General features: G+C 41.4%; 2 protein-coding genes across 3 annotated transcripts in view; both read right to left on the bottom strand.

Annotated features, from left to right (window-relative positions):
- LOC146577704 (ribonuclease inhibitor-like) overlaps window positions 1–9718 on the bottom strand; it is a 68930-nt gene extending 59212 nt beyond the window's left edge. The window contains exon 1 of the mRNA XM_085267699.1: window positions 9648–9718. Coding sequence (XP_085123825.1) covers window positions 9648–9718 — 71 coding nt within the window. The remainder of the gene's footprint in view (window positions 1–9647) is intronic.
- Window positions 9719–10492: 774 nt separating this feature from the next.
- Window positions 10493–26819, bottom strand: LOC146577703 (protein NLRC3-like). 2 transcript variants are annotated; one of them, XM_085268264.1, is made up of 7 exons: window positions 26658–26819; window positions 20019–20154; window positions 18461–18574; window positions 16258–16359; window positions 14711–14787; window positions 12755–14594; window positions 11982–12162 (listed from the first exon to the last, which is right to left on the bottom strand). In XM_085268264.1, the coding sequence occupies exons 2-7, from the start codon at window positions 20126–20128 to the stop codon at window positions 11982–11984; spliced, it is 2424 nt and encodes an 807-aa protein (XP_085124390.1). In that variant the 5' UTR covers window positions 20129–20154; window positions 26658–26819. The 2 variants fall into 2 exon arrangements, with proteins under 2 accessions (XP_085124391.1, XP_085124390.1); XM_085268265.1 differs by lacking the exons at window positions 16258–16359; window positions 18461–18574 and adding an exon at window positions 10493–10685 and having other exon boundaries at window positions 11986–12162.
- Between the last annotated feature and the right edge of the window lie 447 nt (window positions 26820–27266).

The raw sequence follows: 27266 nt of genomic DNA, 5'->3' as shown, positions 1-27266 counted from the left end.
TTTCATCATCTGTTCAGAGCTGAAGAAGGTTCAGAATGTAGAAGTTTAGAAAATGGAAACTCCAAACAGCTGACAGAGTTCATACGCCTTTGTCAGGGTCAAATTCAAGCAAGACCATGTGAAAATTAAAACACATCATCCTAGGTGAACTTAAACACCTTTGTTCCCCTTTTGTTAAGACATAGAAAAGTACACCACACAAAAATACTGCAAAAGGAAACGGTCGCCTTATATACATAGTGTATAAACTCAAAATGCACATTTCACTTCAAATTAAGATTAAGGCTTTGAACAGATCACATAGTTCAGTTCAACATATAAGACTTTAAGAATGCACAAGCATCTACTTAAAATCTATTTAATTTATCATCCATGATATTATTTTGTACAATTCCAATGTATTTTGTTCATCTCCCTTAAATAAACAGGCAGTCTTAAAGTATGAAATATTCATATACAAAGACATATAAATGTGTGTACTGTCTCAGTGGCTGATAGTACCCCACAGGCCTCAGTGTGAGCTTGAAGACATTTATAATGTTTAAGTAGTTTAATGTGCAGGTGCTGACGATAAACACATTTTGAATGAAAGCCGGGGAACTTTGGTAGCACAGAAACAAGTGGCTATTCTTTGTGACTATATGGATCACTCACAATACCATTATTTCACACAAAGGCACCAAATTAATACTCAAAAAAGCTGCAGCAATACACACAAATATAAACAGTACTTGGTGACTGTTAAGTCTAATTGTTGAATGTTGCCATTGTGTTTCTTAAATTTGTACAGTCTTAGTTCAAGCAGTAGGATCAAAGCCATTCCTTTGATCCTGGCCACCTCTCCAACCTCTCTGTGCTGGGGGAGGTTTTATTGTAGATACATCCTATCTGGAAGATCTGTTTCTTTTGATGTAAACTTCCTGGGTTTACGACCCTTTGTTCAGCAGGAGGTCTGACACACACACACACACACACACACACACACACACACACACACACACACACACACACACACACACTCTTACAGAAGTTCACACATATACATAAAATGCTTTGTCTTAGAACAAAGGGGGCGTGGCTTTGTTCTGACGTGTTTTGTGTGAACTGTCTCCCAATAAAAGGTAGCAGCAGGAGGTCAGATCTGTGGTCATTTTCGTGGTGGACACAGACGAGGCCTCCCTTTCGCAAATAATTGATCGATCGACTGTCTTGTTTTCTTCATGATGAATAAGTCTCTAGAATTAGCGGGGCTTGTGGAAACACAGACCCAACAGTGACAACTTTGCTTTTAGCCTTTAACCCTTCTTGACTACTTTTGATGTGGCCTCTATATTTTACCTTTAAAAACAGTTTATCTTGCCAATCTGTTATTTTCTCATTTTGACCAACTGTATCAGCACAATTTATCTAAATTCAGACAAAATTTAAAATACACATAGAAAGTGATATTTTGACTGTAAAAACCACACACATGTTTAACGAATCATCTTCATAACTTGAAATGCAAATAGAGATTGTACATTTTTAAAAATACGCACACGTTTTGCAAACAACAAAGTTATATGGTACTATTTACCAAAAAATGCAGCCAAGGCTCAGACGTTTTTCATATAATCATTTCAAACTATTTACAGAACAATCAGGTGTCAAACAATAGTTTGTGTCACTCTAACACATATGAGAACAGCACAGGGATAAACCTGCAGGTCTGACAGCAGGTGTGTCACTCAGCGTTTACACTGCAATCTGCCTTTGTTGGCTTTAAGGCAGCAACTGTGACGATCACTAGTAGAACTGACACACAAAACAAAACAACAGCTACACACTAAATACACAAGACAACAAACTAACTTGAGACCAAACACGGTAAACGTCACAAATCTCTCACGTATCAAAACTCTCTCTCTCTTTCGCTCACTCGCTCTCTCTTGCCGGTCACTCCTAAAACTTCCCCCTTTTGCTAAACAACCAAATGTCATGTTTCCATATCATTTTTGATTGGTCGACATGGTACATTTTCCCACCTATAGGGCTTTGGAGCGTGATGTCACGGGAGATGGGCCATGCCCCCTTCCGCCATGACAGTAGGCCAGCCAAAGGATACCATTTCAGCTATGGATCGTACGTGTTGTGTTGTCGGTTGCAACGTTAGATCACACGATCGTGAAGGCAAGAAGCTGGATAACGGGCTCTCTTTTCATCGTTTTCCATCCTGGAGGCAACGTGAGGGATCCCATGTATCCGATATTACTAAACAAAGACGTCAGGCTTGGATTGCAGCGGTGAGACGAGCGGATATCGAGTTCTCTGCAATCCCCAGCTTTTTGTTGGTTTGCTCACGGCATTTTCTTTCCGGTGAGTTCTAAATTAATTCATATCACTCTTGAAAGGCTTTTAGTGTTATTTTCAACGTGCTGAGGTCATAGATAATGAGATAAAACATGCTAATGTGTGATGCTGCAGAACCACATCATGTCGACTGAGTAGCTTATGATTTGGCATTATTGCAGGCAAACCAGCATATGAAATGGATGTAACAAATCCAGACTGGGAACTGTGGAGCAGGGAAATTATTTTACTGCTATTGTTAAATAATCATCATTATTACCATTACATTAATAATATAATCTGGAGTTTATATTGCATTCAGGGGTTGAACAGTGTGTGTCTTTCAGAAAGGCTAAAAGTCACAGGCTGACAGGAAACAGGCTTGCAGAGAGTTTGCAGAAGCAGGAAGTTATTTTGAGCAGCAGGCTAAGACGAGGCTTTAACAATGTAACAGATAGCTTTAAGAAGGCCTTAAGATGTTATGCATACAGTTATTATGTTGACCTTGTATTTCAGGTGCAGTTATGACTATTTTATACACAATGCATATCTGTGCTTATTAAAGAGTTGGAGCTCGGTCAATTAATTGGGGGTTGGAAGCTTTGTTCGGCGCGATGTCCGGACAATCTATTGTGCAAGTGACTTGGAGCCATAGAAGGAATTGCAATACATGCTTACAAAACACTTATATCAGGTCATTTTATATTAAGGTTTTAGTAGAAGTTCTTGGTTAAAACATTTATTTAGTAGAAGACATACACATAGTCTCAGTGAGCCTCTGGTCTAGTGAAAGGTCAGAAGTGCAACAGGTGAATTGAGAAAGAGCATTTGAGGACGGGACACAGACAGTTACTAGGTGAAGAGGTGACACAAAGAGCATGTGAGGTCAACACACACACACATGAGTTAGATTTATTTAGAGGAGAGATTAGTCATGTCTCGGTAAAAGAGGAACCGTCCTTGTTGTCTCGGCAAGAAAGAGGAACAATTCACTTTAAGACAAGAACGGAAAGTACCATCCATGAAAATAGAAGATGATCTTCTGGGTTAAAAGTCATTGTGGTGTTGATCTGATCTATGTATAAAATGTATCTGTGACGCATGAAGGGGCGTCAGTAAATCAAACCCTGATGCTATAAAATATCTGTTTATGCTTTGATTAAGTCGAAGATTAATTCCTGTCTGTGTACAGATTATTCTTCCCACACGTGTGTATTCATTAAAATCATTGTTTGACCAAGAGCTCCTGGACCAAGGGTGGTTTGTACTCTCCTTCCTCTTTGGTCCTTCTTTAAGTTCAGTTAAAAGCTAAATTAATTTGAGGCCTTTTGCCTGGAATCAATACTGTCATGTGTGTTTATGGACTCTGTGTCTGTAAGCGCGTGCAATCCTTCAATAACTTCAATAACTCATATCAAAAAATGCAATATGTATAAAAATCATTTCTATTTACAAGCTCTCCCCTTTATCCTAAAAATACCTCCTATGTAATATCTATATGTGTAAGCCTACATTATAACCACTACTTCTAGAAATCAAAAAAGAAATCAAACCTGTTCTACTCCTTCAACCCTCACTAATTTTCCCTCTAAGATTTATTCACAGCTTTGAAAAACCGGCATTGTATCTTCTAAACAGGATTCAGTTCACTTTAATCCTTTAACCTTAACTTAAAAATAACAGTTTCAGTTTTACCATATCCAAATGATCAAAAACCCAAAAGGTCCTAAAATGATCCTAAATTATTAAACAATTAAATTAATAAACCCTAAACCCCCCTTTATCTTGATACATTTCATGTGTCAAGATACTATACAAAACTTAAAAATGCTCAGTTTCCCCACTCATGATCCAATCTATGTCATAAAATAAACTTAAAACAGAACAATTATCAGTCATGTGTTTCTTCAATTAATGGTAACTGAGTTACATCAAAATGTTTCCCCTTAAACATTTGGCATTCTCCCAACAATATACTATAATCCCATAATCTAACCCCAGTCAACAAAACAGAAATTTTCTCTGGTAAAAGCCAATTGTTTGTCCACATTTATTCATTCTCACCGTCATCCAGTCACACATTCACTCACATGCAGTCACACCATATATTTGCTAATAGTGGAGCTTCCCGCACGATCAGATACTCCACCCTCAGCAAAATGAGCTCAGTCATTTTTTATTTTCCATAGGAAAATATTTCTTTATGCTTTTGGACTGGATTGACTCGCATAAAATCCTTTTTACAGGGACTATGAATAGTCCCTACAGGTAGCTTTCTCCTCAGCCAATTGTAATCTGGAAAGCCCCCTTATATTTGCTCTTCCCGAGAATTTTCAGCGCCGTTATTCACTGTTGCAGGCCTGCTTAAAACAGAAATGAAAAAAAAATAGAGCTGATTATTAGCTCATGAGAACACAAAACAAAATCACCTGACAGGTTTTCTTTAAGTGCACTGTTACAAAATAATGGGCCCAATTTTAGACATGTCGATGTTTCCTAAAACTCCCTCTATTAAAAACAAAAACAACAACCCAAACCTAACTGACAGAATCAACCCATCACCACAACAACCTCAACAACCTTAAACACACAAAAATTTTGCCACCACATAATTTCACCTCCTCAATACACCGAAAGTCTCATTAAAACCACACAATTTGCACACAAAAATCACCCCCTTTAACATACTTAAATTCAGCATAAAAGCCCCTTACGACAACATATAATCACTAAACTATAAACTATTTCCTACCCAAATCTGTACTTCTCTTGTCTGCCATGCTTCTTCTTCTGAAAGTCACTTCCTCAGTCACACACACACACACACACACACAGGAAGTTCCTTCGTCACCACTCACTCCAACTAATTTGCATACTGAGTCATCTCTCAATGAGTTGCTGTAACAACAGAAACATATGTTTAAACATTACCAACTCATTAAATCATTTTATTTCTTTCTACAGTGATCACTAGTTTTGATCACTTAGTACGAGAGAGCACTCCTAAGTCACTCTTTTTAAAACTACTTTAATCACTTTTATTTTCATAACTCCCTTTGTCATATAGCTTCTTTGAGTTATTCCTCAGCTTCAAACTCAAATGTATTTCATTAACCATTCACACCATTCTACCACTCATACAAGTAGCAAACTGATCTTCATTGCGTATCTTTGTGTTCTAAGCCAGGTTTAATCAGTATCTATACAAATAATCATCATGAGCTTGTCTTGTCTTTATAAGGTTAATGCATTTTCTGTTTGTGTATGTTGCTTTTGCAGTGTGTCAGACTCCTTCATAATTCTCCACTTAAGCCGTCAGTTTCTTTCCCAAATTTACTAACCCAAATTTTAAGTTCCCACCTTATTAACAGCATTCCTGCTCCTCAGCCAGAAGTCAGGGCTCCACTTGCCACTTTCCCCTCCGCCTTAGCCCAGCGGCTTTACCCTTGAGGTCCCGTCTTCTTCACTTCATCTCACCTGTGAGTCTAAGCTCACAGGGACTGAGTGAGGCCGAGTAATCGTGACTGTGCCTGCCTTAGGTTGTCCCAGGGTTTCGAGGTGGGATCTTACCCGTCATGGGCTATCCAGCCTTCCATACTCGCCTGATACGGGGCCCAAGTGGGCAGGGGAGGGAACACACTGGCTCTGGAAATTAAAGGAGTGTAAGCTGCTTCCTTCATTGCATCTTATATTAAACTATCTCGCTTCTGATTCTTTCCTCGAATAATTTCACATATGGCACTTTGTGTATGTATGTTTTCTATTCATTAATGTAATTGTCAGTTATTTTCTCTCTTCAATTTTACTTTTTTATCTGTTTGTTTGTAATGTTCTACTTTAGTTCTACTAAACCTTGATGTAAAAACAATACTCCCTTACAATACTCCCACGCACACACACCCTGCAGTTTGCCTACGCACACACTTCTCTCTCAGACTTCCTTTTATGGGCATGTAACTTCCTGTCACACACACACAGCACGCAGCTTCTCAGAGCGGCTCAAGCTGCTTTTCTGTTTCTCCAGGCAAATCAAACTCATTTTGTATTCACAATCTACAAACCCTCTGTAATTCTGCTAACTTTTGATCTAAAATGTAGCATCATTCACACAATGATTTCATAATCCTCCCACACACACACACCTGTCAGCATTCACATCACAATCTTCAACGTGCTCACTTTCACTCAGTACCAGACGCGGAGATGGACATCTCCTTTACCTAACATAAACTAAATTACCATATCAACATACAATTACTGAAATTCAAACTCAAATACACCGTCTGTTTTAATAAAGTCAAAGAGTAAACAGGTGTACCAAGTGTATGTACTTATGTGTTTTTAAACTGAAAGAAAAGAAACTCAAACTCTTATAACATCACTCATGCATCTCTTAAATTGAAAACACTTTCAAACTTTAAAACATCCTACTTTACATCACCAAAGAAATACCTCTCACACCTTTATTCATCATTCAAAACCTTCTAGTCACCGCATTCACACACTTAAACTGTGACCAGAGTTGAGGAATATAACTCAAAACACACTTTCCTAAGAGTATTTTAGACATGCTTGTCATAATCAGAAAGAGCAAGTAAACAAAAACAAAGAAAAAACGATTGAAACCTCTATTAATTCTCACCGCACACACAAGAAATTGAAAAAATAAAACACACCAGCAACTAATGCTGGAGAAAAGTTACTACTGAAAGTGATGTGTTAGTCTTAAGTATATACAGTGCACTCAATATATTTATATATCTACATCCAAACTCAGTCAATTACTATACATCACTACGGCAACTCAATACTTTATTTATAACCCTCTAATAAACATAAATGGCATCTTACACACACACTCTACAATGTTTGCAGCAGTATTTGTAAAACCAACTGTGGCTTAAACAGTTCACTGCTTACTCATTTGCATTTTCACACTCACACACACACAGTCTAAAAATAGCTCCAGCATTGCCTCAGACTCCTTTCACACAGAGATCTCTTATTTTATATTACAAAGACATCTTATATTTACAACCACTGTCAGATCTGTCAGCTTTAGCGCCTACACAATTTAGACAAATTTAAAATAACCGCCCAGCGGATAAACTCCCTGAGTTTTTTGCGACCAATCAACCAGTATCAGACTTTAACTGTTTCTGGCCTCATCTCTAAAATCCCTAACTCAATTTAAAAGCGTCAACCAACCCAAACTTTGCCTGAAGCTCTATTTTTGGCATTTCCCAGCCAAGGCTTACCCCGAAGTTTTAAGTTAAAGTTACACGCCCGAAGTCCAAGTTCTGCTGGCCAAAAAAGCGCAGACTACCGTTCCAAACGGTAAGGAGACTCTAACTCCTAGCTATTTTGGAGGTTCCCAAGTTCTCCCCGGTTGCCAACCGTACTAACCCTATTCGCCGATAGGTCAGGGCCAAGCGTCCTTGGCCGGGAGGGAGCATTACCTCCGAGAACTGCGCTTCCTAGCAGACTCGAACTGCCGTTCTAGAATAATTTATAATACTTTGAAACAACAATCAACACCCGAAACAAGTGTATAACTGAGGCAGGTGCAACCTAGTGGTCAATGGAGACTCCAACTCACAAAATGACCGCTCAGGTCTACTCTTATGACCAAATTTGGACTCTAACCAACACAATAACCAATTCCCTACCAAACTACTTGAGACTCTAACTCAATTTCTTTGGGACTTCAACCCAGTATTTAAACTTTTCTTATCAGACTCTTAACTGCTTCAACTCATGAAATTTTCATCAGAATCAAAACAGACACCCACCAGTAATTTCAGTGAGTAGACTTAAATTTTATCATGTCCAATTTGGCACACTTTGGAAATAATTCAACAGGTAGTGCCTTACCTTTTAGATAAGCCGGCTTATGCCCACTCACTTTGACCACTGGAATTCATGTCTGCCCGTCAGACCACCTCAGAGACCACCAAATTTCTCCATCTAAACCTCCAATCCTCCCTCCTCAATCACCGGACGAAGCCCCCAAATGTTAAGGTTCAAAATTGAGGAAGGAGAGTACAAACCACCCTTGGTCCAGGAGCTCTTGGTCAAACAATGATTTTAATGAATACACACGTGTGGGAAGAATAATCTGTACACAGACAGGAATTAATCTTCGACTTAATCAAAGCATAAACAGATATTTTATAGCATCAGGGTTTGATTTACTGACGCCCCTTCATGCGTCACAGATACATTTTATACATAGATCAGATCAACACCACAATGACTTTTAACCCAGAAGATCATCTTCTATTTTCATGGCTGGTACTTTCCGTTCTTGTCTTAAAGTGAATTGTTCCTCTTTCTTGCCGAGACAACAAGGACGGTTCCTCTTTTACCGAGACATGACTAATCTCTCCTCTAAATAAATCTAACTCATGTGTGTGTGTGTTGACCTCACATGCTCTTTGTGTCACCTCTTCACCTAGTAACTGTCTGTGTCCCGTCCTCAAATGCTCTTTCTCAATTCACCTGTTGCACTTCTGACCTTTCACTAGACCAGAGGCTCACTGAGACTATGTGTATGTCTTCTACTAAATAAATGTTTTAACCAAGAACTTCTACTAAAACCTTAATATGAAATGACCTGATATAAGTGTTTTGTAAGCATGTATTGCAATTCCTTCTATGGCTCCAAGTCACTTGCACAATAGATTGTCCGGACATCGCGCCGAACAAAGCTTCCAACCCCCAATTAATTGACCGAGCTCCAACTCTTTAATAAGCACAGATATGCATTGTGTATAAAATAGTCATAACTGCACCTGAAATACAAGGTCAACATAATAACTGTATGCATAACATCTTAAGGCCTTCTTAAAGCTATCTGTTACATTGTTAAAGCCTCGTCTTAGCCTGCTGCTCAAAATAACTTCCTGCTTCTGCAAACTCTCTGCAAGCCTGTTTCCTGTCAGCCTGTGACTTTTAGCCTTTCTGAAAGACACACACTGTTCAACCCCTGAATGCAATATAAACTCCAGATTATATTATTAATGCAATGGTAATAATGATGATTATTTAACAATAGCAGTAAAATAATTTCCCTGCTCCACAGAACCAACACTGCACATGGGGCATGACGACATACCTGTATCAGACTCGGACCGGCACTCAAGGCGTACGCAACGGAAGCGAAAAAGAGCACCCATCGGAGGTAAACAACCCCCCCCCTCTAAAAACATACTAAATTGCTATCACTGTACACTAATCCGCACATAACTTCCAGATGAATCACACACCTGTCATTGGAATATTGGTGTACATTTACCTTATGTCTAATTTTATCTTACAGGCTTTCGTTATGCAGCTGCAGAGTCTGAAGGTGTGCCCTGTGCAGAAGTGATTGATGAAGATCTGACATCACAATGTCATGGAGGCAGTGGACAGCAGTTGTGTTGGACAAGTGGAGGTTGAGGTACCAGCTGCAAATGTGGATATACTGAAGAAATGTAAACCTTTTAAAATGATGACAGATTACAAACTCTCAGCTGTGTCTGTAATCAAACCTCTGTAACTTTGCTTCCCTTCAGCAGCATCAGCTCATGTTCACATGTTGATTCATGGTTTGCTTCAGTTTTTGATGGACTGCAGAATATTTTGAAGGTTATCTGCTATAAAAAGCCAGAACAGGAAAATCTGCTTCATGTGTTTCTGTTTGATCCTCAGTGACTTTGACACAAAGGCCTCTGCTGTGATGATCACACCTCTGATCAAGTCTCACAGTGTCAGCTTTGTTTTTATACATATGGATATGTGCTGATAAATGATCAGAGTTATAATATTTCCCACTGCCTGCTGTGTGCCGTGACCTTTGACCTGCTAAAGACAGTCAGCTGTGGATTATTCATTGTTGTGTCTGATACTTAGAACTGTGAGGAAGAACACTACACAGTTAATCAGGGTCCCCTCTCTCTGAATCAGGAAAGGTGGGCAGGCCGCGTGTGGGCCGCGGGCCATACGTTGAGTCTCACTGTTTGAAATGTGAACATTGTTCTGCTGCAGTCAATGGACTAAACCAGAGAAGAAGAAAACAGACTTTACCATGAAGATCCTCAGTGTGGATCAGTATAATATCAGCCTGATGTCTGCAGTTTAGTGTCAGCACAACTTTCACATCATATTCATCTCAGCACAACTAAAACATGCTGACTGACCTCAGAGTTTCAAGTCCACATCCTGGACTCTCCAGGAAACCACACAGATGCTTCACTCCTGAATCCTTCAGGTTGTTTCCCCACAGGTCCAGCTGTCTCAGATGGGAGGGGTTGGACTTCAGTGCTGCTGCCAGATAATCACAGCTGATCTCTGACAAATCACAGTCCATCAATCTGTATAAAGAATGAAAGATGTAAGTTTATTAGACAAAGTGTGAGCTTGAAATCATTCAGTGTTTCATCATCTGTTCAGAGCTGAAGAAGGTTCAGAATGTAGAAGTTTAGAAAATGGAAACTCCAAACAGCTGAAGCCAACAGGAAGCAGTTTCAAACAAACACAACAAGAGAAAAAACTCTGAATGTTTCACATTAAAGTCGTACATTTCTCACAAAGCTCAATTATGTGACAGACATTTCATCCCATGTCAGTTTGGCCTCATCCTGGGCCGGATTATCCAGCACACACTCTGACCACAGGCCCAGGGGCCACGCACAGCTGGGCTCCATCCAAGAGACAGCAAACAAACCAACACAATAATAAAAAGCACCATGTGATCTTCTTACATCTTCAAGACAAACATAGTAAAAACATGAGCATATTTGTTTCCTGATAAAATGATGTGACAGGTAGAACAGAGTAAAGTGGTGGTGTTACAGCCTTTCTCCCCTCTGCTGCCGAGGCTGTTAGTCTCTCCCAAACTCAGCTACAGGACTTCCAAATGAATGAAAGCAGCAGAAGTGGCTTTACAAATGAAAGAGGAAGAGGAGAAGAAGAGGAGAGGGAGGCCACCCTGACCATCACTCCAGCTGAAAACATCACACTTCCATTAAAGTTGGTGAGGAAATGTTGAGCAGGATGAGCTGCTGGCTAATCTGGAGGCTGTAGCAGCAGCTCACAGTCACAGTGGATTTCCACTCATGAAAAAGCTCTGGCTGCTTCATTTCTCATCTCATATCAGAGACTTTAATGCTTCACTGAAGCTGTACTGTGATGCTTCCATATTCCAGTGAGGCCTCCATAATGATTTCAGCTGTTCTGTACACACACTGTGTGCCCTGTATGGCTCAAAGTCTCTGCAGCCTGTTTTTATCTGCTATCATCAGATCTTCATCATCCTCATTCACATCCCTCACACACTCTACAGCCTCATCAGCACTGACTTCATCTTCACTGACTGATGGAGCACAACATGAACCTGTGGAGGCTGAAACACTGTCTTGTCAAACATCTCCCCGTCACCACTCCACTTCTGTCAGCCTTTAAATGAACCCTGCTCAAGTCTGTCACTTCTGTTTGGAGCCAAAAGGAAAAACTGTTGTTCAGTCGTTTGGAAAGACAACATTTCTGAAAGCACTCAAACTTCTTCACATTTGTCTTCAGACACATCCTGAACATTTAGGAACTGAAGAAAGTTTCAAACATCAAAGACCTGAAATATAGAAAAACAACAACAGCCGCAGTCAGTGAACTCACCTCAGAGTCTCCAGTCCACAGTTTGGACTCTCCAGTCCAGCACACAGAAGCTTCACACCTGAATCCTGGAGGCCATCATTCCAACTCATGTCCAGCTCTGTCAGATGGGAGGGGTTGGACTTCAGAGCTGAGGCCACAACTTCACAGTGAGACTCTGAGAGTCCACACCGAGTCAGTCTGTGATGATAGAAAATATAAAATGTGTTATTATAAAAGCAGAAAAACTGCATTATAAACACAGACTGAATGTATATGAAGACAAAACAGAGTGAGGTCATAATCTGATGAATCTGCTCTTCACATCTGTGCTTCAGCTCCTCTTACTGTGTTTGACATGACACAACGATTGAGTCTCTCTCAGACCTGCAGACTTTTAATGAGAATCTTTGTTTGGCTTTAATCTGCTTTTGGCTTTTTCATGGATTTCATGGATGATTTGAGTGATTTCCAGCAGGACACTTAAACATGTCAGTGGACGTCCTAAAGAACATATTCACTGATATGAAACGTGTCATTGAACAGGATTAATATCAGTGGAAACATGGTGGAAACAGCTGTGACTGCATGGATGTGACACACTTCAAATCTGTTCTCCACTCTTGGATTTGGGATCCATGGAGCTGCTGCTGAGTCTGTACAATAAAGGAATGGTGTGGAAGGTTGCAGCGTACGGACACAAACACTTTCTGCTTACAATCTGATTTTATTTTCAACATTAAACTACTAACCTACACTGATCAATGATGTTAATGATCACATCTGGACTCACCGAGCCTTTCTGCAGTTCCTCACAGCTGGAATCAGTCTCTGTCGTCCCCGCTTTGATGTTTTGTACTTCAGCAGGTCAAACTCATCCAGAACCTCCTCTGACATCTGCAGCATGAAGGCCAGAGCTGAGCACTGGATCTCAGAGAGTTTCTTCTCTGATCTGTTCTCTGACTTCAGGAACTCTTGGATCTCCTGATGTACTGAGAGGTGGTTCATCTCCATCAGACAGTGGAAGATGTTGATGCTTCTGTCAGGAGAGATTTCATCACTGTTCATCTTCTTCAGGTTGTTGATGACTCTCTGGATGGTTCCTGGACTGATCTCTGTCTGACCCAGCAGACCTACTAAGAGTCTCTGGTTGGACTCCAGACAGAGGCCATGAAGGAAGCGAACAAACAGGTCCAGGTGGCCATTTTTACTCTGGAGGGATTTATACATGCCTTTAGTCAAAAAGACATCCAGTGATGGGAAGCTATAAGACTTGAACATGTTCTTAAAAAAAGATCTGTTTTTGTATTCTTCTCGGAAATTCCCTAGAAAACCTTCTACCACCTCTGTCTTCCTGTTGGTGTGACAGTGGAACATGTAGACAGCAGCCAGAAACTCCTGAATGCTCAGATGAACAAAGCAGTAGACTGGTTTCTGGAAGATCACACACTCTCTTTTGAAGATCTCTGTACAAACTCCTGAGTACACCGAGGCCTCTGTCACATCCAGACCACACTGCTCCAGGTCTTCTTGGTAGAACATGATGTTTCCTTTCTCCAGATGTTCAAACGCCAGCCTCCCCAGCTTCAGAAGAACTTCCCTGTCAGCCTCCGTCAGCTCCTGTGGACTCGTCTCACGTCCCTCATGGTACTTGTTCTTCTTCCTCTTTGTCTGAACCAGCAGGAAGTGTGAGTACATGTCAGTCAGGGTCTTGGGCAGCTCTCCTCTCTGCTCTGTAGTCAACATGTGCTCCAGAACTGTAGCAGTGATCCAGCAGAAGACTGGGATACTACACATGATGTGGAGGCTCCTGGATGTCTTCATGTGGGAGATGATTCTGCTGGACAGCTCTTCATCACTGAATCTCCTCCTGAAGTACTCCTCCTTCTGGGCGTCAGTGAAGCCTCGTACTTCTGTTAGCCTGTCAACACATGTAGGAGGGATCTGATTGGCTGCTGCGGGTCGGGAAGTTATCCAGACGAGAGCCGAGGGAAGCAGATTCCCCTGGATGAGGTTTGTCAGCAGCTGGCTGACTGATGACTTCTGTGTGACATCAGACAGCAGCTTCCTGTTGGTGAAATCCAATGAAAGTCTGCTTTCATCCAGGCCGTCAAAGATGAACAAAAGCTGAGAGACAGCCAGCTTCTCTGCTGTGACCTTCTGTAATGTTGGATGGAAAACATGGAGCAGCTCCAGAAGACTGTACTGCTCATCTCTGATCAGGTTCAGCTCCCTGAATGAAAGCAGAACCACCACACTGACATGTTGGTTCTCCAAGCCCTCTGCCCAGTCCAGAGTGAACTTCTGCACTGAGAAGGTTTTTCCAACACCAGCCACGCCGTTGGTCAGAACCACTCTGATGGGTCTCTGTTGGTCAGGTAAGGCTTTAAAGATGTCCTGGCACCTGATTGGAGCGTCATGGAGGGCGTCCATCTTGGAAGCTGTCTCCAGCTGCCTCACCTCATGTTGGGTATGAACCTCTTCACTCTGTCCCTCTGTGATGTAGAGCTCAGTGTAGATGGTGTTGAGGAGGGTTCTACTTCCTGTTTCATCACTTCCTTCACTCACACGTTCACATCTCCTCCTCAGACTGATCTTATGTTCATCTAAAACCTCCTGCAGACCAACATCTGCTGAAAGAAAGAAAAACAATGAGACTAAAGAGAAAGAAAACTCTTCAATGTCTGAACAACACAAGAAGTCCAGTTTTCAGAAATGAGTCCATCAGCAGACAGATGTTCAGTCTTACTTTGTACACAGCTGCTCTGACTGGCTGTCTGCAGTCCAGCTCTGCTTCTGGATCTTTCTCCACACTGTGCAGAAGCTCTGATGGTGACACAGAAAAGTCAAAGTGGAGATACTTCTGTCCACCTTTGATTAGACTCATTATAAAAAGGAAAACAAAGTTTGAACACAGTCATGTTTCCAGTTCACGGACTTACATTTATTCCATGGACACTCACTCTAACCTGAACCACAGCTACAACCCAACATTGTTGAGGCCTCATCTCCTCCTTTCCTGACTGTAGAGGTTAAATATGCAACAACCAACAAATAAAAGAATTTGGTTCATTTCAAAGAAATTCACACGGTGACCAAGTAAAGTAACCGTAGTAAAGGAGACAACATCCCGTTGATGGTGGGATTATTTGAAAGATTTGCTTTAGTCACGTCACCAAATGCAGTTGAACCACCCGTGGATCCATGTTTGACCATTCTACCACTCTGAGCTCTGCTTTTGAATCATTTTATTATTATCATCATTCATTTATTCATTCTTTGGAGGGGGGCTATTTCCTAATGCCGCCCTAATAAGCTGATGTTCAAGGGGAAATATAACAGAAACTCTTTCAGTGTTATTCATTAATAAATTAACAGATAAACTGTGAAGAAGAAAAAACTGAGATTTAAAGGAGAGAGTGAGAAACTTGATCATCCATCCTCATAATACATGTTTATCAGTATCTGCTGTGACCATACTGCAGTAATAACTACAAGTCTACATTTCTGTGACTGTTGATCAATCACAGCAGGAATCTGAGCTCATCTCTGCACACAGAGCAGCTTCAGCTCTGGGATAAACTGCTCGCTTCACGTCCTTCTCAGCTCACAGACACTCATCCTGATATTTTCCTTTAACATTTGATGGTATAATTCATCTGAGTTTACACTTTATCTGCATAAATACAGAAAAACAGACCCAAACACCAGAAACCATCAGTTTCACCATGTAGAATATATTGTTGTTTCCTTGCTTTTAATTCAGAGAAAAACTCTGATTTGGATTTTCTCTGTTCTCTTTGCCACAGCCCATCCCAGCAGCAGCTGAAGCAGCTGACTGTCACAACACTGAATAACACTTTAGGAGGAATTTCAGAGGTCAGTAAAGCTCCAGTTTCAACATCAGTTAATTAATCATAGGTCATCATAAATGTTAACCTGGCTGGCACACATGTTAATGTTAGCCATTTAAATATTAGCAGTTAGCTGAGGCCACAAGAAGAAGAGGCCCTAGAAGAACAATGGATGATAAGATTAGATTTTCAAGACTAGGCAGAGACGTGTTTTCCTTACCTAACCTAACCTACAGTTATGTTTCCTTATTTCTGCTGTTTGCATGTTCACAGCTGAAATAAAGCTGCCTCTTTGACTTCATCCTGTTGTGTTTGGGTCCAATCCTGCCTGCCACACAGCGCTACAGGACAAAGTCTAATATTTTTATCTTTTTAATGAATCTTTGGTCATATTTATCCAGGAAAACACAAACATGTAAAGGAGTCATCACAGGTCTCTGACCTCATTGGTCCAGGTTCAGCACTGAAGTCTGGAGGGTGACCTTTGGACCAGTCACTCCTCACAGACGGACAGCTGGATCCTGCAGACTGTGACCTCTGACCTCTGCAGACACAAACATGTTTTATTCAATGATCAATTCTCTGATAAAGTGATTGAAGCAGCTGTGGTCACACAGACTGCAGATAATGCAGCTGTTTCCTGTCAGTAACAGTCCTCTTAGATTAGAGTTCAGCTTTTTACAGGAAAACAAATGTCCCTGAATGCAACAGTGAGACACAGTCTGCCTGTGTGGCTGTGATAGCTGCCGTTAGGAGCGCTCATGTGTTTGCAGTTAGACGAGGAGATGTTACCATCATGGACACGTTAACAAATCCTGCAGCATCACGTGGCACAAACACTTTGTGTTCCTGTCATCTGCAAGCAACAGGAAGTTCATTAATAAAGGCGGGATGGAGACGCGACTGTGATGGTTCTCCTTCATCCAGCTGTTACACACATCTGGGCTCACACGACGAGCCTTTGTCTAATACAGCAGCTGCTCTCTGAACACTTTTCTGAAGAGGAGCTGCACAAACCTTTGTTTGCTTTCTAGAGCAGCGTATCAAAGTCAAACTACCCACTGCTAGCAGCTGTTTCTATCATAGTTTAGGATCCAGATGTGTGAGGTCTAGATTTACACCTCTGATTAAAATACATAGTTAAAAACAGCCAATTGAGTCCAAATGGGTCTTAAACCAGATAAACTGACAGTTACAGCTGAGCCTGTGTGTCCTTGGAGACACTGCTCTGCTACAGAGATGCATTTTAGAAACCAGGAAACATCAAAATCATTTAAATCAGAGAGTTCTTGTTACTAACAGCTCACCTCTCTGCAGCAGAGACTTTAAAATCAATGATAAAATCTTACGCCTAAATTAACTTTACTGTTAACCAGTTTTCATGTTTCTGTAATCCACCAGTGTGCTCATGCTTTTTTAAGTGAAAACATATTTTTAATGATCAAATATAATTATGTTTGTTATTTGTGGATTTTAAATGTCCTTGACAGAGACAGATGATGATCATTATCCTGCACTGTGCTCTCAGGTTTGGTCGAGCTAGCACAAAGAATGGCTATGTTGAACTTCCTCCTGGGATCTACACTAAGAAGTGAGTCCAACATTAGCAGGGTCTCTTTCCTTTATCTGATTCACTTTAGCATTCACAGTCACGTGGAGCTTGTTATTAACTCGATAAGTCAACCCAGGGTTTCAGCTGAGCGCTCACATGAAACACATGGTGTTGGCAGCATCTGATCAATCATATTCATGGAGACGTGTATCAGCAACAGAGCAGCTGAGTTTGCAGAAGGAAGTCAAACTAAACCACAGGAACAATATGAGGAGATTACACACATAATAAAATACTAGCAGTAACACAGCTGCTGCAGACAAATCAGTCGTGTGATCGTGTGTGAGAGGAGAAGGACTGTAAAGGAGTTTGGTGTTAAAAGCTCTGTATGAATGTGGGAGACTTTGAAGGGCTTTAAAAAGGCCAATATAAAATAAAAGGCAGCAAAATTGCTGAGTGTGAAAGTCACCAGACTTATCAGACCTCTGTGATTAAGACCTGTAAGAACACCTGTTTGTACTTGTTGGCATTATATCAAACACACACGTATATTAAGCCTTTGTTTGAACTCTGGTTGAATTTGTTACTTTCAGACTGTGAAACATCACAGAGGCTGCAGCTGCAGATCTTTTATTCACCTGGAAATTTACTTTAAATGTTAGATGGAAAATGTATTGCTCAGTTTCACCAAAGTAAGAACAAGAATCCATAAACCTTCATAAAGACAAACATCTCCCAGAACATTGAGCTGCTGAAGTGTCACTGAAGGGAAAAACTATTTGTCCTCCTCCATCCAGCAACACCTGAAACACCTGAGTGGAAGCTCCTCCCTACACTGTGTTTGAAGCAAAGCACAAAGGAGACACCTGCTGGAGCAGCTGGAGTCCTACAGACACTCAGCCTCTTCACTACACAAACACCTCCTACAACATCCACTCTTTCCACTCTGACTGCTGTGTTTGTGGAAACACTCCAACACACACCGCTTCACATACCAACATAGAAATGTGTGTGAAAAAGAGCTGAGCTGATATTAAACATGAGGATTTATTCAAAAATACAGAGTCAGGAACAACATCTAGACACACATTACCTCTCAGCAGCAGAAGAACAGCCTTTAAAGTTTATATAAATATCCTTCGACTCGTTGCTCTTTAAGGAAACACAGCTGGGTTCAGGTCCAGGAGATTCTGGCCTCTTATTGATCCTAAAAGAAAAACAATTGTCGCGTATTATTGAGGATGAGAACAAAACAACGAAGGTCCAGAAGAATTAGGTCAAACGATGATTTTAATGAACACATGCGTAGGGAGATGAACACCGTTACACAATCAGCGTCGATCTCCGCCCAAAAGCACACAAGCAGTTGCTTTTATAACATCAGGGTATTATTACGCCCCCTCTTGCGTCAGAGCAGATACTTGCATGAGTTAAAAACACAAATGTTCTGTTGACAACTTTTGACACAGTTTGAAAAGAACATTGTCTCCACGCCAGGTGCTTCCTGTAGCTCGTCTTGCTTTCACTTATCCCTGGAACATCAGACGCACGTCCTGCAGCAAACTATCACTTATGCAGGCACAAAATGCAGTTACAAGCAAAATATGTCTGAACTCTAACCTAGAATATAAGTCTACCTACGGTGTGTGTGTGTGTGTGTGTGTGTGTGTGTGGATGTCTCGACCTCAATTGCACTCTGTCTCACCTCTCGCCTACTAAAGCTCACACCCAGACTCTCATATGTGTAACAATTTAACTGAAACTATATGTGTAATATATTGAATAAATGCTTTAATCAAATGCCACTACTCAAAGCTCAATAAAAAGGATATAAACGAATAAAAGATAATAATGAATACTTGTATCATGTGTGTTTTGTAAGCGTGTAGGCAATCCTTCCATACCTCTAAGTCACTTTGCACAATAGATCGGCATCGCGACATCGCGCCAGACGAAGCTTCTGACCATCAATTAACAGACTGAGCTTAAACTCTTTAAAAGCACAAACTGCAAGATGTGTATAAAAATAGTTATAACTGCACCTGGAATAAAGGTTAATATAGGATTATGATAGCACCTGTAAAACAAGTTTTAACGTAATACCAACAGCATCAATAAATGCTTTGATGAAATGATGATTAATGCAATGGTAATGATAATGGTTATGACAGTAACAGTAACATATCTCCCTGATCTCCACACAATAAATGTAACAGCTTCATGAGACAGGAAGGAAAAAATGGAAATGTTAAATTAAAGACATGATGAACAATCTGAAACTCATAAAAATAATGTACTTACTCTTTGTCACATAACAGTCTTTTGTTAAAGTTTTCAATAATACCCTTTGACATGTTGCTCTTTAAAACACACTTTTACTCCCTGACCTTTGACCCAGTGTGACATGTTGACTCACTACCTCAGACAGCTTAAAATAGTCTTTTTGTTTTTTGGTGCTGCCTAAAAGAACCGTAAAATATCTGTCCTATATACAGTTATGTTCATATATTTTTGTGCTACATCAGGAAACTCAAAAACATAGTTTGTAATATTTTAATCCTTATTTTTAAAACTGTTTTTGTCATTTTTCTTCTCCCATTGCATCAAAAATCATTATTTACACTGAATAAATGAGTCAGCAGCTCTCTTACATTGTTGCTGCAGGTTCATTACTGAAGTCTGGAGGTTGTTCTTTGGACCAGTCACTCCTCACAGACACACAGCTGGATGCTGCAGATCCTGCTCCATCCTCTTCCTCCATCTTCTTGATGTCAGGGTGGAGTTAGTCTGAGAGGAAAACACACACACTCAGAGGTGCTGTTGTACTGGAAGCATCACACTGACGGGTTTCTAAAGTTCTCATTGATCATTTCATGGAGTTTCTGTGGTAAACACTGTCCTGTGACGTATGTGTTATGGTGAGGGTCATGAGGGCTAACCAGCCCCACTCCTTACTCCTCATATTTCAGCCTGAAGCACAATAACAGCCTAAACCTAACCAGGGCCCTATTTCAGGAAGCCGGTTTAGAAAACTCAGAGTGAAAAACGATACTCAGGGTTGAGTAACCCCGAACTGTCCAACTCGGAATATTCGGTTTCAGAAAGGCTGATAACAATTAGTTCAGTCAACGCGGAGTTGCTTTAACCCCAAGTGAAGCGCGCGCACGAGGATACATAAAGCCCTGATTAGTGGAGCACAGATTAAGCGAGTCACCATGGAGACGGAGGGAAAGAAGGCGCGGTCAATGTATTTTACAGCGCTTAAGGCCGAAATTCTGATGGCAGCATATGCCGATAACATGCAAATTTTGCAGAAAAAAAGTAACACAGCCTCAGGTGCAAAATAAAGGGAGCATGCATGGCAAAACATAGCCGACAGAGTCAATGCGTGAGTGTTAATTTAAACATTGATCTAGGGATCTCCACCCATTTAACACGTTATTTTATTATATTTTATTTGTTATTTTATACATTTTATTTTGTGACGTGATGTGAGCGCAGGTGCAACCCAACAGGCCCCAAACGTGCCTGGCAGCAAGTTTAAATGAAATATAAAAATATAGTCCAAACAGGTAAGGTGTAATTGTATTATGAGCCATAGTGCTTGGTCTCTTTGTCCGATGTAAATCAATTGCAGTTAGAGGCTACATTAATTTTCTTTCTGTAAGCACTTATTGAAATCATCTGAGCACATTACAAGTACATATTTGCTTACTCTGTATGCTCAAATGTGGCCCGTTATAGCCAACAGAAAAAAAGAGGAGGCCCGAAAAACAGGTGGGGGTCCTCCACCACCACCACTCACAGAGCCTGGCCACTTGGCTTCCACATTTGTGATAATGTTGGCAGCATCACATATGATCTTCACAGTGCAGAGAACACAAATTAGCATCCATTACTATAATGAAATAATTTGTTAGTTTGAAATGCTACAGGGAACTATGTACCTGCACATTAATGCTGTGGAACGACTTCCTGTTCACATAGTCTCCTTCATTTACTGAAGGAGCAATGATTGGAATGTGAGTGCCATCTATACAGCCAATCACGCCTGGGAACCGTGAAAATAAATGTAAAATTTAAGTAGTAGTTCAAGTATCACCACATCATGAATTAAGTTTCGTTCATCCTGATACCTGCAATTTTGTGGCATCCCTCTTTGATAAATCTTGTGGGTCTGTGACCGGGGAACACCACAAACGAGTACAGGAGACGTTTCAGTGCAACTGTAACATTCCTGACTGCCCGACAGACGGTAGCCTTGGAAACGTGCTCAGCGTCACCAATATTATACAGAAAGCTCCCGTTTGCAAAAAACCGAAGTGCAATACAAATAATATGTACAGAACTGAGAGAATGTCCACGATGTGTCACATGAGCAATATTAGGCCTGAGGATGTTATTCAAATGAATTATAGACCCACCTGTTCTCTGATTGGATTGTTAAATTTGTGATTGACATGACACTGGCCAATCAGATGAAAGGCAGAAAAATAGGGACGTACTTGTAACTTGAAACTTGAGTGCAGAGTTTCACACGTATTGCTTGGCTAAGTCCACACACAAATTATTTTTACACCTACAAATCCTGGTTTACAAGTACAAAATATTTATGACCACAATTTGAGCCCATACAGCCACAGACTGACGGAGGCAGGAGAAGCTGCCTACAGTCATCAGTCAGTGGATCCACAGTAACATCGAGTTCAGCTGCTGATCATCAACTGTTTCTGTCTCGTTCCCAGACTCTGATCTCACATAAAACGAAGCAGATTTATGCTGAAACTAAGCTGCACACAGCTGATGTCAGCCAGGAAAACAGTACAGACTGCTAACGTTACCTTAACTTCGAGACGATCAACTGCGCCACAACATTCACGAAAGCGACGGAAGGAAACGATCAGAGAGGCGTTTGAGGGACGGTCAGAGTCAGGAACCTCAGAAACGCATCAGGCTGGAGTTTAATTCTGTTTCCATCTTTAGAAACATCTGGAAATAGTTATAAAAACGCTGCATAATAAAGAAAAATAGTGTAGATTAGTTTGAGTTGTGTTTAGCTGAGCTGTGTCTTTAATCTGAAGTTCATTTTGTGGAGGAGCAGCAAGACTTTCAGTGTTACTCTCAGAGAAAGCCTCCCAAATGTCTGTTGTCTTAATAGTGGAATTATCTGGAAAATGAACCAGTTCTTATGAGCTGCTTTTCTGTATGAGCAGTCAAAGCATTTTATACAGCGTGCTTCATTCACACAAGCACTTCTTTTTCTAACAATGACACTATGATGGATGCATCGGAGAGCAAGTCGGGGTTCCACATCTTGCCCAAGGATACCGTGGCGTGCAGACTGGAGCAGCCAGGGATCAAACCTCCAACCTTCCAGTTAGTTATTCTACCTGCTGAGCTACAGTCTGTACTTCCTGAACAACACACACTCCTTTTGTTTCTTTATTTCCAGTAGCAACCAGGACCATAATGAACCCTGACTCCCACAGACACTCAGGATCCACCTGCCCAGTAAGTCACCCGCTAACTGCAACTATCAGAGCCCTGACCTTCTGCAGAGACGAGTCACACTGAACACAGCAAGTGTCCCTGCTCTCAGATACAAAACCTGCCTTTAAAAGTTCAGAGTAATGAAATCAGCAGTTCTGATTCTAGAATCTGTAGTCTCACACACATGTGCAGAGCACTTTTGTTGTTTTGGTTCACATCAGGTGATATTCTGCTGCAAACAACTAATGAGAACATTTTATGAAAGCTTTGAGTGTCCATCAGGATCCTGTAGAAACAGCTTCCATGTCAAAGATCAATATTCTGAATTCTGTTTTGAAAGAAAAAGATTTCTAGAAAATTCTCTAAAGAATTCACCATCTGTTTTGTTTTCTAAAACAGATGGTGTTTTAGAAGCTACCTGGTTTCTCCACCGGTTTTTCTTTATTTTTTTTAAGGAGGTCTGGTTTCCCCACCAGTTTTTTAATTATTCTAAGGAGGTCTGGTTTCTTCGCCAGTTTTTAAGGAGGGTTAAGGATGGTTGCTCCACCGAAAGGAGGTTTTTCCTCTGCCGCTGAGGGCGTTGAGTGTTTGGTTTATCCACCAATATGTAAGGAGGATAGAGCTCTCATTGGTGGGTAAACGCACGTGTGAGCGAGTGCGGGCCAGACGTGGTCTGTGTGAGTGTGACTGATTGTTGTCTTGTAATGGGGAATAAACTGGGTAATTCTGCCTTGAAAGGGGATGGAATACATTGCAAAGTATTCACTGGGCAGCACGTAGTATGTAGATCATTGAAGGAAGAAAGTAATGAATTTGTGCACAAAGCAGATGGAACAGTGAGTGTGACTGTGTCTGACGTCACTGTGTGTGTGAGACACAGAGAGGTGTGAAAGACAAACATCCAAACTCAGCCTGCAGTTCTGTTCTGTGATTCTACATTTGACTATCCGTTGAGTTTGGTGTGCACTTCTGCTTTGTTCAGATGCATTTAGATACATCACCTCCACTCTGGGTGGCTGTAGCTCAGGTGGCAGAGCAGGTCAGCCACTAATCAGAAGGTCGGTGGTTCGATCCCAGGCTGCACCCTGGCTGCATGCCAAATATCCTTGGGCAAGATACTAACCCCGTGTTTGCCTACTGGTGGTGGTCAGAGGGCCTGGTGGCGCCTGTGTCCGGCAGCCTCGCCTCTGTCAGTGCGCCCCAAGGCAGCTGTGGCTACAATGTAGCTTGCTATCGCCAGTGTGTGAATGTGTGTGTGAATGGGTGGATGACTGAATGTAGTGTAAAGCGCTTTGGGGTCCTATGGACTAGAAAAGCGCTATACAAATGCAGGCCATTTACCATCTCCTGTCTTTCCTTCTCTACCATTGCCTCCTAACTGCGGATGGGCACCGGTATCTGATGTCATTATGGCACCGGGTCTGACATAAACGGTAGTAACCAGACTGAAAAGCAATGCACATTTTGGTGCTTTTTTTCCTGAGATGTCATACACTTTGGATTCTAGCCAATCATTTTACCTTTCCAAGGATAGTAGGCGGGCCCCGGTACGTATGTTCTTTTAGAGCAGAGCGACAGATTAAAAATGCCCAAGGCTAAGCGGTCAAAGTCTGGCTGTACTTCACAGCAAAAGATGCAAACTCAGCAGCCTGCAACAAGTGCTTTAAGCTGATACTGTGCAAAGGAGGTAACACCTCGAATCTGGTGAAACAGGGAGGCTGTAGCTCAGGAGGTAGAGCTGGTCACCTACTGGTCGGAAGGCTGATGGTTCGATCCCAGGCTCCTCGTGCCAAGTATCCTTGGGCAAGATACTAACCCCAACTTGCTCTCCACATTCGGAGTGTGAATGTACTTAGAAAGCACTGAGTACAGATAAAGTGCTGGTGTGATTGGGTGAATGTGGCATGTTGAGTACTCTGGGAGAGTAGAAAAGCGCTATATAAGAATCAGTCTGTTTACCATGAAACACCCGGCGACGCATAGTGTTTTTTTTTTAAAGCCGAGAAATGCACCGTATTTGATAGCTTCCTGCAAGACCTCACACCGAGCACAACTACTGCGGGTGTGGTGCCTGTTATCGGACACGGAGTTAGCAACATCCCCCAAGAACCTGAAGAGGAGAGTCCTGGCCCCTAGCCCTGCCAGAGGAGCAGAAATGATGAGGATGATGACGGCAGCAGCAGCCGTTCTTCTCTGCGTGTGTAGCTTAATGTTGTTTGTGTGTAATTTACGTTGAGTAGGCTAACCACGTTATTACATTAATGTAAGGTGAACAAGCAAACACCGTTGTAGTTACATGCTGCTGTCTTCTTGTTTGATAGAGTGATACCATATATGCCCTATAGCTGCACAAAAGGCTAACATTGTTATCTTTTTACAAAAAAAACAACAAAACATGAGCGGTTTCAGGACAAAGTTTGTGTTCTCCATTCTTTAAGCACCGGTTCCAACCAAAGGAGGTATCTTGTATCAACAGAAAAGGCTAACTTGGTTATCATTTTGCAGAAAAAAAGAGACTGCTAAAAATAAAAACATGAGAGGTTTTTGGACAAAGTTTGTGTTCTCCATTCTTTAATCACTGATTCGAGCACCGATTAAGCACAGGCACTGTTTCAAAAGTACCGGTTTGGCACCGGTATCGGATAAAACCTAAACGATACCCATCCCTACTCCTAACATGCCTCCTTCCTCCTCTTCCTTTTCTTTCAGCCATCAGTAGCATGACAGTCTTATTCATTATGATCCACGCATTTTATTTGGTAAAGCTTTAGTTCAGAAGGCCCTTACTAATGCAACACTCCCCATTTACCCAGGCTGGCACTTGGAGTACACTGGCTTGTGGCCCCTTGTGCCAGCATTAGTGCTTTCCTCCTTTCTGCTGCTCACAATTCACCGATCACACTTTGACTATTACCATTAAAGGCTGCAGAACCTGCGTCTGAAGCCTCTGGTTTAAAAGAGTTCAAATAAATAATCCAGCTATAGTTGTCAGTATTTCCACTGCTGCACAGGAAAAAACTTTATTATAAAATAAATAATAAGAAATAAACTTTATTTTTCAAACACAAGCTTTACACAACTTGTACGTTCACACAAGCACTTTTTCCATGTGTCTAAGTGTTTCCTGTCGAACATTCACCAGGACACCATGCAGACTGGCATTAAACCACCAACCTTCTGGTTAGCAGGTGACCTGCTCGACCACCTGAGTTCCAGCCACCTCATCAAAGTGACCAATCACATTAGAATCCTGTCCTGCTTTGGGCTCCGCCTCCAAACCATCCAAAGCGGGTTTATTTGCACCATGTATGCAGGTAAACTTAAACATCCATTCAGCTGCTTCAGAAGGAAAATGTCAGCTTGTGGTTTCAGTCACAGGAAACTCACAGGTTAGAGTCCAGCCAGAGGGCTGCTGTTGTTTATCTGTAAAGTCTTTACATTTACAGAAATAAATAATTATGTGGACACATCTGGATCATCAGCAAACATGAAACCAGGTGACCACCAGGACCAAGCTGACTGCTGACACAGAGTTCATACTCTAACTGCTAGCTGCTCTGCTAGCTAAGTTAACTGATGTTAAAGGTCAGAGTAAAGAAATGACGTGATGCTGCTGGGAGTGACACCACAGACTAGCAGCATTTAGTTACTCAGCATATAATGCAGTTAATCTGAAATCTCTTTTTCTCTCTGAAACAAAGTGACAGCAGACTGAGTCAAAGACAGAAACCTTATTGAAACACCAAATATTCCCCGGCTTCACTTCCTGATCCAGGATTCAAAGAGGACGTTGCACTTACTCAGCTTCTTCCCATGAACGTCTTCCCTCTGCAGCTCTGCTGTCTGGACCAGGTCTGTGTAGAAACAGAGACAATCTTCTGCTTCATCAGTCCTCTGTGTCTGCAGGCTGAAGTCACATTAAACACTTCACACCAGCAAAGAGTCTGAAGCTCAAAGGTCAAAGGTCAGCTGCTGCACCTTGTGTGATATTGTTTGATCAATAATTAACCTGCAGCAGGTTTCTGCTCCAACTCCGACACACTGAACAACCCTGAGAACAAATCAGAGGATGTGGGTGTGTCTGCAAGCTTCAATAGTATTAAACACCTCACACCAGCAATGAGTCTGAAGCTCGCAGGTCAAAGGTCAGCTGCTGCACCTTGTGTGATATTGTTTGATCAATAATTAACCTGCAGCAGGTTTCTGCTCCAACTCCAACACACTGAACAACCCTGAGAACAAATTAGAGGATGTGGGTGTGTCTGCAAGCTTCAATAGTAAACACCTCACACCAGCAATGAGTCTGAAGCTCAAAGGTCAAAGGTCAAAGGTCAGCTGCCACACTGTATATAATATTTCAATATGTATACAACCTGACTGTGGGTGTGTGTGCAGCCATAAACAGTTTA

Source organism: Mchenga conophoros, linkage group LG3, assembly GCF_057382185.1.
Source record: "Mchenga conophoros isolate Kocher_MC1m ecotype Shallow Benthic linkage group LG3, M_conophoros_male_GT1.1, whole genome shotgun sequence".
Lineage (NCBI taxonomy): Eukaryota > Metazoa > Chordata > Actinopteri > Cichliformes > Cichlidae > Mchenga > Mchenga conophoros.
The sequence above is the reverse complement of the archived record's forward strand: the minus strand, read 5'-3'. Positions and strand labels throughout refer to the sequence as shown.

What these genes read in the sequence shown, in the direction of transcription:
- LOC146577703 (XM_085268264.1), bottom strand. Translation starts at nt 20,128, where the DNA reads ATGGAGGAAGAGGATGGAGCAGGATCTGCAGCATCCAGCTGTGTGTCT. An exon ending in AATGAACCTGCAGCAACAAT is followed by an intron (nt 18,575 to 20,018) that starts GTAAGAGAGCTG and finishes TTTTTCTTTTAG; the next exon opens with GATCAATAAGAGGCCAGAAT. An exon ending in GCTGAACCTGGACCAATGAG is followed by an intron (nt 14,788 to 16,257) that starts GTCAGAGACCTG and finishes TGTCACCATCAG; the next exon opens with AGCTTCTGCACAGTGTGGAG.